Source organism: Seriola aureovittata, chromosome 12 (assembly GCF_021018895.1).
Source record: "Seriola aureovittata isolate HTS-2021-v1 ecotype China chromosome 12, ASM2101889v1, whole genome shotgun sequence".
In the NCBI taxonomy this organism is placed as follows: Eukaryota; Metazoa; Chordata; class Actinopteri; order Carangiformes; family Carangidae; genus Seriola; species Seriola aureovittata.
This window is the reverse complement of record NC_079375.1, coordinates 18428947-18442435: the sequence shown is the minus strand read 5'-3', so window position 1 is coordinate 18442435 and position 13489 is coordinate 18428947. Positions and strand designations below refer to the sequence as shown.

The window sequence follows — 13489 nt, the reverse complement described above, 5'->3', positions numbered from 1 at the left end:
GATAATGTCTGTAATTCCTATTTCTATTTTCATATATAATATTTATGGCAATGTAAGCATCCAGGCAGATGAGATTTTATAAAACTAAACTTTTAAAGACAAAAGAAGAATAAAAACGAACTAAATCTTACAAAACAAAAAACCCCAACACAATTCATAGAACTTGCTATTTTCTTTCTTCTATTTTTTTAATCTATCATATAAACAGCATGTATATTTGTTCTGTTTTATTATTAGTTAACTCTAAAATATTTTCTCTGGTAAAACACCACTGTATGTAAAATAACACTTTAATTGTTAATATTCTTTCAGTCATGATTTCACACATATTTGCACGTCAACCATTTAACATTTTGGTGATGCTAACATTTTACATGTAAATGCGAACGGAACCTTTGTGGCCTGACCTTATCCTTTCCATTGAGAATTACAGGACTGTGTGTGAGACTGTGGGCCCCAGCTGAATGGTAGCTATCTGCCGGCATGCCAGTAAAGAGCGCCCCCCTGGGGAAGGTATGCGCGCTGCAGGGACTCCTCCCCTCCCTCTGCAGAGTTGAGAGCTCTCCCTTTCTGCGGCCAGCTCGCCTTGACAGCCAACACTGGCGCAGAGTCTCAGCACAAACCTTTACCTTATTTTTCTGGCATATAACGATAATTCATACCCGCACTTTTCTCACATCCTCTTCCGGAGACAAGCGTTGGAGCGGCCTCGTCTAGAATGGGGAACCGAGACGATGAATACGATTTCTTGTTCAAAGGTAAAAAAAAAAAAAAAAAAGATGACTGCATTCCCCCTTTACACAGACTCAGACCGTCAGAAGATATGCTTTATAAATGCCTATAAATTTCCTATTGTGTCATTTTCGCTGAGCAGATGTTTGCATTTTCTAAGGAACCAGACTAATGTTTTTGTCAGGAACTGCCCGGATGATAATCGGTTGGCGTTATTACAACATAATGCTGTCATTGTAACATTACAACGCCTGCAGCTATATTTATAGGTATAGGATGCAACACCCTATCCGTGCTCAGCCTTTTTATTAAACTTTCATCAACTAGAGCAGCAGCTGTTGGTGGTAAGAGTCAACCGTTTCCTTATTTATTGAGAAACATTTGATGTTTTCTTCTCATTCCTCCTCATGTGGCTGATTAAAGGCCTATTAGCGTCTACCTCTACTGATCAATAAGCTTCATCCTCAGTGGAGGATTGTACTCTGCCAGCTCGTATTGACACTGACAATGCAGCAACTCATAACTTTGTGTATTTTAGTGTTATTATGACAATCAACAACTGGGCCTGGTAGATTGTCACTGAGATTCAAGCGGTACCAGACTCAGGTCCATGTTTATCTGTGGTGCTCGGTCGGATCCAGAATGCCTTCCTTTGATCGTGATATCAGCTCCTGTGGCACATTAACATCCTGGGCCTGTATAAGCTAAAAGGCCATTTAGATGTAACAAAGTATCCTCTGTGGGATGAATAGGGCATCTGCCGGAGGCGAGGGCTCTCTCTCTCTCTCTCCCTCCCTCTCTGACTCTCTCTCTCTCTCTTTCTCTCCCTCCCTCTCTGACTCTCTCTGCCCGAGCCATCGTCTGTGTACCCGGCCGAAACAGGAAGGGCAAGGCGGCCTGAAACTGTCGATTCAGGTTTTGATGAAGCCTGTTATCAGCTTCCTGCAGCCCGGACCAGCGCGATGTCGACAGGGACAAAGTTCGGCTCTGTTTCCTTTTGGGAGAGAGAAAACAAAAAGGCTCCACCTCCTGCTGCTTTGCTGGAGCAGCAGACACCTCAGCCTCGGTCCTGACACCAGCCCAGCCCCGGTCCAAGAGCCTAATCAATCACTTTCCTCCAGTGACTCATTTGCCACAGCTTAAGACCATGCCTGAGCAATAGAGGGCCTAATAATCAACGCATGTTGTCATACTATGGATGCTAAACAGTAGCTATTCAGACAGCTGGTTCTCCACACTGACTTTGTAGTTAACTTATGGCACTTCCAGCTGTTGTCTCACAACAATAAATATAAAGAAATACACAAAAAACATTCCTATTGCTCTTACTTGTAGATACATTTTGAATCTCGGGGGTATAAAGAAAGTTTTAAATGAGGGTGGGTGAACAAATTTCACATCAGGTCACATCTTCCCTACCTGAGCGCTTTCAGCAGTTCATTTACTGAATAACACCAGCCTCAGGCCAGGCTTACCTCTTCATTTGTGAAAAGCCAAGCTTATACAGTCTATTAAAGATGCAGCATAAGAAGCAAAACCGTTTCATCAAATTTATTCAGCTGCACATATTTTGCTCTCTGGAAAAAAAAAAAAACTTTCCCTGTACTCCATTATTTATCTTTCTGTGGTTCTGCAGAGAATCATCACAGACTAAAGCGCCTGTCTGTTTAGTGGATAATCCCTAAGGCACTTCAAGGCATTAATTCTTGTTTGGGTGATGGTGTAAGTTAAATAAGTGTAGCTTTTCATGGGTAGTTGGCTACTAATAGATGTTTTTTTAGATGATCTACGCATTTGTTCTGTGCGAGTTCTCACCGAAACAAACTGGATATGCAGAACACTTCACCCAAAAGAATGGCTGCTAATTAAGTTCATTATCAGTGAGGGCCCTCAGGCAAAACCTGAGTGGAGACACACAGATCATTTTATCTTTTAGTTCATTACAGCACAAACGAATGATCGTTTTTTGAAGCAGAGCAGCAGTGCAGAGATGTGGTTGCCTTTTTTTAGTCAGCATGTCACACATTATTTTCGATACACTGCGAGGCCTTGCTGTTGTGTTATAGATAAATGGTGCTGAAGTTGAAGTTCTTTACATGAAGTTAATAGATAGATGAATTTAAAATGGAAAAGGCACATTCACAGGCTCTATTGAGTAACACTAAGGACTCGAGCCTTGTGTCTAATTTGTTACACTCCTACTTTACAGTACAAATATGTGTTTTTCATATCCCATAAATAATAAATCGTTTCACACACACACACACACACACACACACACACACACACACACACACACACACACACACACACACACACACACACGAAGCCCCTGGGTTCTGTCCTGTTCTGAACCAAAGTTTAGAGGCACTGCTTTATGCAACATCAACATTTCTTAATTTCTTGGATCTATTAATATATGTAGCCCATCCCCAACTCGTCCCATCACACATTACATATACACACACTTGTCTCATCTTTTATCTCCCCTTTTCTTTCTCTCCACAGTCGTGTTAATTGGGGACTCGGGCGTAGGGAAGAGCAACCTGCTCTCTCGATTCACACGAAATGAGTTCAACCTTGAGAGCAAGAGCACTATCGGGGTAGAGTTCGCCACACGGAGCATTCAGGTGGACGGGAAGACGATAAAGGCTCAGATCTGGGATACAGCAGGACAGGAGCGCTACAGAGCCATCACCTCTGCGTGAGTCCATTTCTGTGCGGTGCAGATAGTTCTGCCTGTCACCTAACACTCGTCGCTGTGGGGAAATACATCAGCCGTGCAGTCACAATTCACACTCTATCCTTTAGTGTAGGCCAACTTAAAATGTGGCTGATTGTTGGCTATGTTCTACAACAGCCTAAACTGCACTTTTCATCAATAAATACCATGTGCACTGATCAAGAAGGCGTTAGCTATTGCTTTAAATCTTCTTGAGTTGGACATAAAACCCCAGGAAAACCATTTAATATATTTATATATACATAGTTGAATCTTACAAACTGCCAATATGAAAAATATAAATATGTGTCGCTAATCTACTAAATGGATGGTGGTAAGAATGGTTTCTGAAAGTCAAAGATGATCCAACTTTCAAGTGATTATCTCATGATGGTGTTTAAAATATAAATGGGCTGAATAAGACACAGGGAACATATTTGTTAACATGAAAACGTAGACAGATGCAGTTTGTTCTAACTATTCTCTACTCTGGATTAGTCAGTGTGAAAAGATGTATGATGTCTAATCACAGGAGCTTTTAAATTGAACACTCAACTGGAGAAAAAGACCTTTAATGGACTGGCTGACACCCTCAAGATTTCTGCCGTTTTAAGACGTTTTAACACGCCACAGCTGGAAAAGCACTGCTGTATCCATATAGCTGTATTGTGCATGCTGGCTCACTGTCGCACTGACTGGGACACTTGAGTAAAATGTTTTTAGTAACACCTGCTGTTGTTCCTGCTGTGACATGACCTGCTCTCACAAGTAAAATGTGTTTGAACCAAAGCTACTTCCCCGGTCTTGTCACAGATACTACAGAGGGGCGGTGGGGGCACTCTTAGTGTACGACATCGCCAAACACCTGACCTACGAGAACGTGGAGCGCTGGCTGAAAGAGCTGAGGGACCACGCTGACAACAACATCGTCATCATGCTGGTTGGCAACAAGAGCGACCTGCGCCACCTCAGGGCCGTGCCCACAGATGAGGCCCGGGCCTTCGCAGGTACTGGAGGAGACACAGGAAGGCTAAACTGGACAGTGGGGGAACATTTGTATCTCCATTGTTTTTTTTTACAGATATTTGATATGTATTCCTACCTATCCAGTCAGTTGCCTGTGCTGCTATAACAACCAGCAAAGTGTTTTGTTACGTCCATTACTATCTCACCGTTCCATTGTCTGTCGTTGTTGTAAATTAGAAGAGAACATCACAGAGCGCTTAATGGCGTTGTCTTTGTTTCTTTAATGGTAGCAAGAAAATAATTTGTAATGTCTTCTCTTCTTGCTGATGTGTGATATTAACTTAATTTGCTGGTTGTTTATGAATGTAGTATACTCTTGTTTTTTCTCTCTCATCCCACAGAGAAGAACAATCTGTCATTCATAGAAACTTCAGCCTTGGACTCAACAAACGTTGAAGAAGCCTTCAAGAATATCCTTACAGGTATGCTTATGACCAGAGGTGTGACACCAGAGCTAATTCCCATAGTTATTGGTGTAATAACATACAATGACTATGTGCTTCTAAGGAGAAACAGTGTTGCTAAAGGTTCGACCTTATGAGGCACTAAACCTTCTCTGATGTGAGAACTGAGAGCGTAATGTTAAAGTCTTTTCAAAAACTAGCAACATTGAAGGACGGTAGTTGCTTGAAATTTCTTTCTGGGAAAATGTGTACATTTGTGGAAACTTAACTCTTGAACTTGTGTGAATTCCTCTTAACTCGAGCAAGTTCTTTTTTATTTGTCTTTTGATCTGACTTGTCTTCATCACTGGTTTTTAGCATTATTGTGGGTATTTCTATGTTTATCTGGATAGCGGTAAGGTGCCGCTGCCCCACATCAACCAGATTGTTTCAGTTTTAGGTACTTAATGTGATTAGAAAGGTAATCCTGTGAGATCATTTTTGCCAGCTCACCCAAAACAAGAAAAATGGCTGATCTGTTTTTATTCCACTTTTTCAAAAACAGAAATCTATCGCATCGTCTCACAGAAACAGATTGCTGAGCGGTCTGCCCACGACGAGTCCCCGGGAAACAATGTGGTGGACATCAGCGTGCCACCAACCACGGACGGCCAGAGGGGGAGCAAACTGCAGTGCTGTCAGAACCTGTAACCCATGGCAACCGTCCCTCCTCACCTGGGTCGATTATTAGTTGAAATCCACAGTGTTGGTATGCTTCCATCCGCCTGGGTTGCAATATTGTCTGAATCTGCACTTTTTAAATCAATGGAGTCGGTTCTGTTATGCCACAAATGATCAATCCCAGAAAGAGGTGTTTGAATTGATTTCAAATTGTAATCTGACCCAGGTACAGTCTGCTACATCCTAGTGCAAAAACAGGACTGGTGGTACCTCGTAAGAAGCTACCACAGTAACCCATGACAGTGTAGCAGAATAGCTTTGTTTGAGACCTAGACATCTCCCTGGTAGATTGTTATTGCCACATGCTGGAGGCCTGGGTTTGAATCCTGCCTGTTGCAGTTGTACCAGCAGTCCTGTTTTTGGGCTCCCCTCCTGCTCGTTCAGTCATCATCTCAAAAGTGGTTGTGACGCTACTGACGCTTATTTCATTTTGTGTAAAATATATTCTTTTGTTTGTTTTGATTTTGATAGCTTGTCTGCTCACATACATTATATTAATGCCATGAAATTAAATTTTACAATATTATGTTTCTGTAGTCTTTTTCGTTTTAGCTGCATATACAAAGGTTTACATTCTGCCCCTATGCAGTTACCTTACCCCTGGAACACCATTAATACGTTTTTATGTATTGCATTATTAGATTGTTGATGTGCAGAAGTGACATTTTACTGTTGTGGCAGGTCAAGGTGGAGCTAGTTTTATCTCAATATCCCTCAGTATTTCAGTATCCCTAAATACAGTTAGGTAGTTTAGTCTGGTGGTTCCCAACCTCTGGGTCTGACCCCCTCCAAAGGGTCACAAAGTGAATCTGTGGGGCCATGAGACTAGAATAAAGAATAAAGAATAAAGCTCTAATATGCAAATATATATTCCTTTTTTGGGAGTTTGCTCTCATCTTTTTTTGTGATATATTGGATAATAAATTATTATTACTGAACATAGAATAGAATACCTACACTCACAGATAAAAAGTGGGCCCCACTTTCAACAATAAGATTATTTATCTGAGTAATGGCACTCTGTTTGTTCTGTTTAGAAAGCAACAACCTGATACATTGTTTGAGTACTTTTGAGTTGTGCATGCTGCTACTGTCTACTATTATTATTATTGACCTGTTTGAGCCTTGACCCATCTGAGAAGTTTAGAGAGGAAATCACTCTGGCGTAACTGACAGATATCTAAGATGAGACAAGGGACCCCAACTAGATAGCATTTTTTCTAAGGGTTAACAAGCTTGGACGGTTGGGGACCACTTGTTTAATCTTTAACAGTATATCATATTTTATAAGGGTATTCAATATTATGTATGAAAAATCTTAATTGTAAAGTAATCAGTAAATATAGCTGTTAAATGTAGCAGAGTAAAGAGTACAGTATTTGCATCTGAAATGTAGCAGAGTAGAAGTAAAAAGAAGCATGAAATGGATACACTGAAGTACAAATACAAAAGCTCCAAATTGTACAGTACTTGAGCAAATATACTTCGTCATATTCCACAAGTCAATCATTTGATGTATTTCCAAATACTAGATGAAGCTCACAAGAAACAGAAATACCTCAAACTAGCAGGCAAACCACAGTTCACACTGACTGAGTCCAGGAGTCCCTCTTGTTTTATTGCACAATAACCCAACTTTCCAGGAGATGCAGCAGGAAGACTACAATAACACAAAATACTTTGTTTACCATATGCTGCATACATTGATTGACATCTCAAACACATTTCTCTTTTGCACCTTTACTGAGTACCAGCCTGCTCTGATACATTGCTGTGTGTAATACAGGACAAAAGTCAGTCTGTAATCTCACTATTCAGAACACTGTTTCTCTTCTATTTAAAATTGCATCTCTTGTGATGTAGGACATTACTACTGGTCATTGCTAGGCAGTTCAATTTATGAATGGTGCATTTACAAGTGGAGCAGGGCAGTTTGCTAATGCACTTTATGACAATAGTAGAAATGTCATCCAATTGGAATGTAAACACTTTTCCACACCGTCAATACTATTTTCTTATATGTTACTGCGCTGCCGTTTAACGGATGCAGTTTGTGTTCTCCCATATACTACAATCTTCACTGACCCAGTGACAAGTGTGATAGATGTGTGATGCCTCAGCTGCTGTCTAAACAGCAAAATGATTGGAGTGTCACCGTTCAGACAGCGATGATAAAGCTTTACCTGGAAACTTTGAAAGGGTTCAGATTATAGACAAGAACGTTGGTATGAGCGAATGTCACTCTCTACTTGTCGAGAAAGAACATTCACAGATACAGTGGCAAGAAAAAGCATGTGAACCCTTTGGAATGACCTGGTTTTCTGCATCAATTGGTCATAAAACATGATCTGCTCTTCACCTCAGTCACAAGTATAGTACACATAGTGTCCCTAAGCTAATATCACACAAATAATTATAATGTTTTTCATCTTTAAGGAACACACCCATTAAAAATTCACAGCGCTGATGGAAAAAAGTGAGTGAGCCCTTGGGTTAAATAACGAAACTTCTGTGTCAGCAATAACCTCAAACAAGCTCTTCCAGTCGCTGCTGATCAGACCTGCACAATGTTCAGGAGGAATCTTGGACGATTCTTCTAACAGAACTGCTTCAGCTCAGACATACTCTCCGGATGTCTGGTGTGAGCAGCTCTCTGAGTCATTCCACAGCATCTCTACTGGGTTCAGGTCTGGGCTCTGACTGAGCCTCTCCAACAGGTGGATTTTCTTTGTTCAAAAGCATTTTGTAGTTGATTAACTTTGATGTTTATGATCATTGTCCTGCTGCATCACCCAACTTCTACTGATCTTCAGCAGGCGGACAGCCACCCTGACATTATCCTGTTAGATTCCTAGATAAACTCATTTTCTCTTTGATGATGGCAAGCTGCCCCAGCCCAGAGGCAGCAAAGCCCCAAATCATGATGGTCCCTCCACCGTACTTCCTTCTTCCTTAGTTTAGTCCAACATGTTATGTTGGACTAAATCAGTCCAAAATATAACATTTTCCCAGTAGCATTGTGGAGGGTCAAACTGCTCTTTGGCAAATTTTGGGGGTGCAGTGATGTTTTTTTGGAGAGCAGTGGCTTCCTCCGTGGCGTCCATGGCAGAACAGCATGCATCATGATCTGCGTGTGGTAGACTCATGAACAAAGATGTTAATCAGCTCCGATGTTTCCTTTAAGCCTTTAGCTGTTAGTCTGAGGTTCTTTGTAAAATTACTGAGCTTCTGCATTGTGCTTTTGGAGTAGCCGAGTGCCTACTTCTAGGGTGGGTAGCCACAGAACAAAATCGTCATTTAAACTCTTTGAGATGACTTTCTAACACTTTCAGCTTTATGCAAATCCCGAATTCTTGATTGCAAGTCTTCACTTGTTTCACATCAGCAGATGTTTCCTGTGAAAAGCAAACTCAAAGGGTGTGAAGTCCAACCCACAACTCCAATCTGGTTTCATTTAGCAGACTCTAGCTTTGACAACTCCTGACTTTAGTTAGCTTTTGTTAATACCATTAGGATAGAGGTTCACATGCAGTTTTTCGACCTACACTGTGAATACTTTAATGATGTATTCAGTATGGACAAGAGAATTAAAATAAATAACTCTAACTTAGATGAGGATCTGCCCATATTTTAAGACAAATGTATACATAAATAAAGATAATTTCAAAGTGTTCACTTACTTTTTCTGGCCACTGTAGACTTTGTCAGTCATGTTTTTAGATTATTATCCTCCGCTGGGCTATTGGCTGCCCATTGTTCAAAAACAGCTAAATACATTGTGAAGGGGCATGGGGGAATTATAGGTAGTGTGAATATGTTTCATATTATACTGTAGTAGCATGCTGATTCAGTTATATCCTGCTACATTAGCTTGTGTCTTAGTATTTCATAAGCTTGTGTCACGGACATACAGTCGGGCTGGTTAGTCCATTATCCAAGTGTTCAGTCGTTCACGTCCCAGCACTGGCTGTCCGATGACAACTGTGTTTCAACATCAACTATGACTCCGGAATGAGTTCTTCGCAAAACCACTTTTGTGGTGGGGTCAATACCGTAGTAGTTTACATCAAGTGCTTCAATAAAAGAAAACAGAAGGAGAAAGTAGCTCTCCCCTCGCAGAATGGTCCATATGAAGTGCAAAAGTTCATTAATATGATTAACTTTGTTTTTAGAGAGTGCTTCAGTGGGCGTTATTTTTAAATATTCCTCTTGCCACTGCGCTGCACTCATACGATGGTTTCATCAGTCATTTTCTTGGTCGACTTGGTCGGCACTGAACGTTGGGTGGTGTGTGCCCCTTTCATGTCAGGCATGAGCAGACGCACTTTCTGATTGGTCCTCCTCCACTCCGAGTACAACTGACAGTGATACCGAAATGACACCTGAGGTTGAACAGAAGAAGAGTGGGAGGGGAGAAGACAGGGGGTGACAAAGGAGGAAAAGACAGACGTCAACAAAACTGACACCGAGATATTTGAGACAGAGTAGTATGGATGTAGGGCAGGAATTATATGGTACGACAGCTGCTCACAAGCTGCAAGCAGAAAGGCTAATCTTTCACAGTTTGTCATTTTTTATTATTCTTTTGCTTAAGATTAAATGGTTAGGTTTCTGAAGAAGGGCTCAGATTGACAGTGTATCCTATTTTTAAAGATTATGATCCAGAATAGTTCAGTTAAAAAAAGTGCAGAGTAAAAGCAGGCTCGTTCTTACTATTCTCAATCATACTGACCCAGACAGCAGTAACAGCAATTTCTACAATAAGCAAGGGCAGAATATAAATCTGTTCGTGACTGTTTTTCCACATCTACGTGGGGGGAAAAAAACAAAGCACACAAAACACTGGGACTAATTTGTGGGTGTGAAAATGCCTGAGAGAAAGACATTCGCTCTCTGCCAGCATATGAACACAAGTCCAGAAACATGTCTGTTTTCCTCAGTTACATTTCGCAAATATCTTAGTCATGCATTGGTTACCAGTGTCCAGAGGATGTAGATGGTGAAGAGGGCAATGGTGAGGGCAATGAGGCCAACAGCCTCAAGTCTGCTCTTCAGTTGCAGGTGGTCCTGGGCTCCCCTCAGACACAGCCAGCCGGAGATGGCTGCCAGGGGTGTGATGAGAAGGAAGCAGGCCATGTCGCAAAGCAGCGTGCGCTTCTCACTCCGAGGGCCAGGGTCCTTCAGCCACTGAGCAAGGGCAAAGCGACAAATTCATTGGTCCAACCGAAAAGTAGCTTTCCACAGTATGACCTTAGCCAGTGTTAATTTAATTGCTTGGCCTATTCTATTTTGCAATGACAATTACAACAAATTTCTGCCAAGTCAAAGAACATTAATAAGGTCCGACTTTCCTGTATAACTAACGTGAATGCACTGATGCTATTGAAAACAAGTGTTATGAATAAGGAGCTCTTATAACAAATCATCTTATATCCTGAGCATGTTGCTTGTTAGCTGCACTCTGCATGACCTACAATGAATGTTAAAGACACTTAAAAAGAAATACTGAAAATATCAGTACAAAGCGAAAGAGATAATAGTCTCCCTTGCTTTAGACAAATTAGTGTTGTTAATTTTCACCTTTTTTTGTACAAACAAAAAAGATAAACATCCTCATAGTAATAGCCCTCTAACCTGTGTGAGTGGTTGTGGTCGCCGTTCAATAGTAAACTCTGTGTGACAGAGTTCACAGTAGCTGGTGTTGGAGGAGGACAGCCACTTCTCCAAGCAGCTCTTGTGCACTTTACCCAGTGTGCCAGTGCAGTCACAGGGTGAGAGCAGTGTCTCTCCTCCAGCCCCCTCATGACAAATACGACACATGCCCACATCACTGTGCAGAAAAACAACAAAGCAATGAAGGCAACAATGTGATGATTAACGAAAGTACAATGAAATAACAGTATATTCACTGCCTCCCCTCCCTCACTTACCTCTGCAAGCTCACCGCTTTGACAACAGTGGAGAGTGGGCGGCCATCTTTCGCGGTAACCTTGGCAATGTACTGGGCCTGCGTGGTAGAATCAGACTCCTCCGAATCCTTGGAGGCATCAGATTCAGCGTTCCCAGAGTAATCACAAAGGGAGCCGGGTAGGTGGCAGCATCCTGATGAAGACATGGTTCAGCTGATGGTGAAAGTGATGATGATGCTGGTAGAGGCAACTCTAAAAGAAGTTCTGATCCAAAACCTGGTGTGCTACTCCTCTCCTCTCCTGTCCACCTACAGAACAAATGCCTGGTGGAGAAAGAAGTGGAGATAAACAGGAGACAAAGTATGGGTGATTTGGAACAACTACATAAGTACAACATGATGTCACATTGTTTGGGCATCTCATAAGATTCTTTAAACGTCTCAGTGTTGCCATGTTTGACAGTAAGTTCCAGCCACAGGACACAGAAAAGCTGAAAAAATTGTGTGATGGAAATAAACAAGACACACAACCTCCAAAAAGTCCTGGAGCAGGACACAAAATCCTTAAAATTCTCTGTTTACCACATGGGTCCTTCAGTACAAGGACATGTTGTGAAGCCAAATTATGTTTGAGCCTTGCAGAAAATTGTTGAAATCAAGATGCCCCAGCTTCCAACATGCCAAATATGCCCTGCTGCATTACAGGGAAATGTGGAAAAACACTTGCACTAGACATTCAGGACTTTTGAATTGAAGCCAACAACAATTTGCATTGTCTGTTACGTTTCAGTAAATAAGGTTGATATGGCTTCAAAAACCTGTGTTAGCAAGTAAATACAGAATACAGCACATCGCTGCGCAGTGACATTTGTTTTAAGGTGAAATTTTGGGTACACCTTGAGACCATGGAGGGCTTCGGGTTTTCAGGTGGGCTTGACAGGAACAGAATGTGTACCCCTACCAGTCCCTACAACCTGCCCTCCACGACTGACACTGTCATCAATATAATCTTGAAAAACTTGCTAGCACAAACAAATTTGTGTCTTCAAATCCCCAGCGATCAAGCAAAAATAAGCCAAACTAATGTCATTGCGATCTTAATGCATTTTTAAACTCTGGTAGCTTAGTACTATTTATCACCACATTACACATCAAGAAAATAAACCCTTACATTGTTAGTCTGATAACATACATTTTCTACTTTTATTAGACGATAACCAGTTAAACTTTCACCGCTAATTTTGGTTGACATGTACATGATTGATGTAGCTGTAGTGTCGTTAATGATCAACCGACGACAATGGCTACATTTATCTTTATACAAGAAAACCACGTTAAGTAGCTGAACAGCTGCCAACCAACAAGCTGTTCTGTGATGTTTGCTTTCAGAAAAGCTTACAAACGAGATGAAAAACAGATGTTAGTGTATATTTACTCACCCGACGGCCTCCCTTTTCTTGCTTGGCCTTGGCCTTGGCCCTGTGTTCACCAGACACAAGCTAGCTGAGCTAACTAAACAGCCCTAGCTACAAACTGACATTGAAATCTAACCAAAAGCCGACGATACGAGAGGATACAAAACACGACCACATGCGCTGTATCCTCTCCATGGCTGGTGGTATATCTCCCTCGGGTGATTTTTTCTGGAAAGGCGAAAAGAAACGACTGTTTCTGCCAGGATTACTAGACACAGCTAACGTGGCTAACTGGCTAGCAACGGGCAAGCCTACCTCAGCATCCCTCAGCTGTGTACTGGTCATGTGACACGATGCTACCTTCATAGTCATTAGTAATAATGGAATAATGGACTTATGCCACTCACTAATCAGTTATCAAATTTGGCAAAGACGACTAGTATGCTTGAGAGAATAACTGGGAATTTTTCTTGTTGCAACGTGTATGTTAAGGAGATCGGTAAACATAGGAATCCTGTAAATGCTGGAAAAAAAAGTGGTGTATTTTATTAGTTTTGTCAAC

The 13489-nt window shown here is 41.4% G+C and overlaps 2 protein-coding genes across 3 annotated transcripts; one reads left to right on the top strand and one right to left on the bottom strand.

Moving 5' to 3' along the window:
- Positions 1-546: 546 nt before the first annotated feature.
- LOC130178771 (ras-related protein Rab-11B-like) lies at positions 547-6130 on the top strand. Its single transcript, XM_056391229.1, has 5 exons — positions 547-758; positions 3241-3436; positions 4268-4461; positions 4822-4902; positions 5429-6130. Exons 1-5 carry the CDS (start codon positions 719-721, stop codon positions 5572-5574), a joined length of 657 nt encoding a protein of 218 aa, XP_056247204.1. The 5' UTR covers positions 547-718; the 3' UTR covers positions 5575-6130.
- A 1071-nt stretch (positions 6131-7201) lies between these two features.
- On the bottom strand, positions 7202-13259 carry LOC130178770 (E3 ubiquitin-protein ligase MARCHF2-like). Of its 2 annotated transcripts, XR_008829197.1 has the most exons (6): positions 12952-13259; positions 11535-11836; positions 11239-11434; positions 10582-10791; positions 9285-9986; positions 7202-8999 (listed from the first exon to the last, which is right to left on the bottom strand). XR_008829197.1 is itself a non-coding variant. In XM_056391228.1 (5 exons), exons 2-5 carry the CDS (start codon positions 11717-11719, stop codon positions 9831-9833), a joined length of 747 nt encoding a protein of 248 aa, XP_056247203.1. In that variant the 5' UTR covers positions 11720-11836; positions 12952-13259; the 3' UTR covers positions 7202-9830. The 2 variants fall into 2 exon arrangements, 1 of the variants encoding a protein (XP_056247203.1); XM_056391228.1 differs by having other exon boundaries at positions 7202-9986.
- Between the last annotated feature and the right edge of the window lie 230 nt (positions 13260-13489).

Coding starts and splice junctions, on each gene's coding strand:
- LOC130178771 (XM_056391229.1), top strand. CDS start 719: ATGGGGAACCGAGACGATGAATACGATTTCTTGTTCAAAG. Junction 759..3,240: donor ATACGATTTCTTGTTCAAAG/GTAAAAAAAAAA, acceptor TTCTCTCCACAG/TCGTGTTAATTGGGGACTCG. Junction 4,903..5,428: donor CTTCAAGAATATCCTTACAG/GTATGCTTATGA, acceptor TTTCAAAAACAG/AAATCTATCGCATCGTCTCA.
- LOC130178770 (XM_056391228.1), bottom strand. CDS start 11,719: ATGTCTTCATCAGGATGCTGCCACCTACCCGGCTCCCTTTGTGATTAC. Junction 11,435..11,534: donor AAAGCGGTGAGCTTGCAGAG/GTAAGTGAGGGA, acceptor TTTTCTGCACAG/TGATGTGGGCATGTGTCGTA. Junction 10,792..11,238: donor GACCACAACCACTCACACAG/GTTAGAGGGCTA, acceptor GCCCTTGCTCAG/TGGCTGAAGGACCCTGGCCC.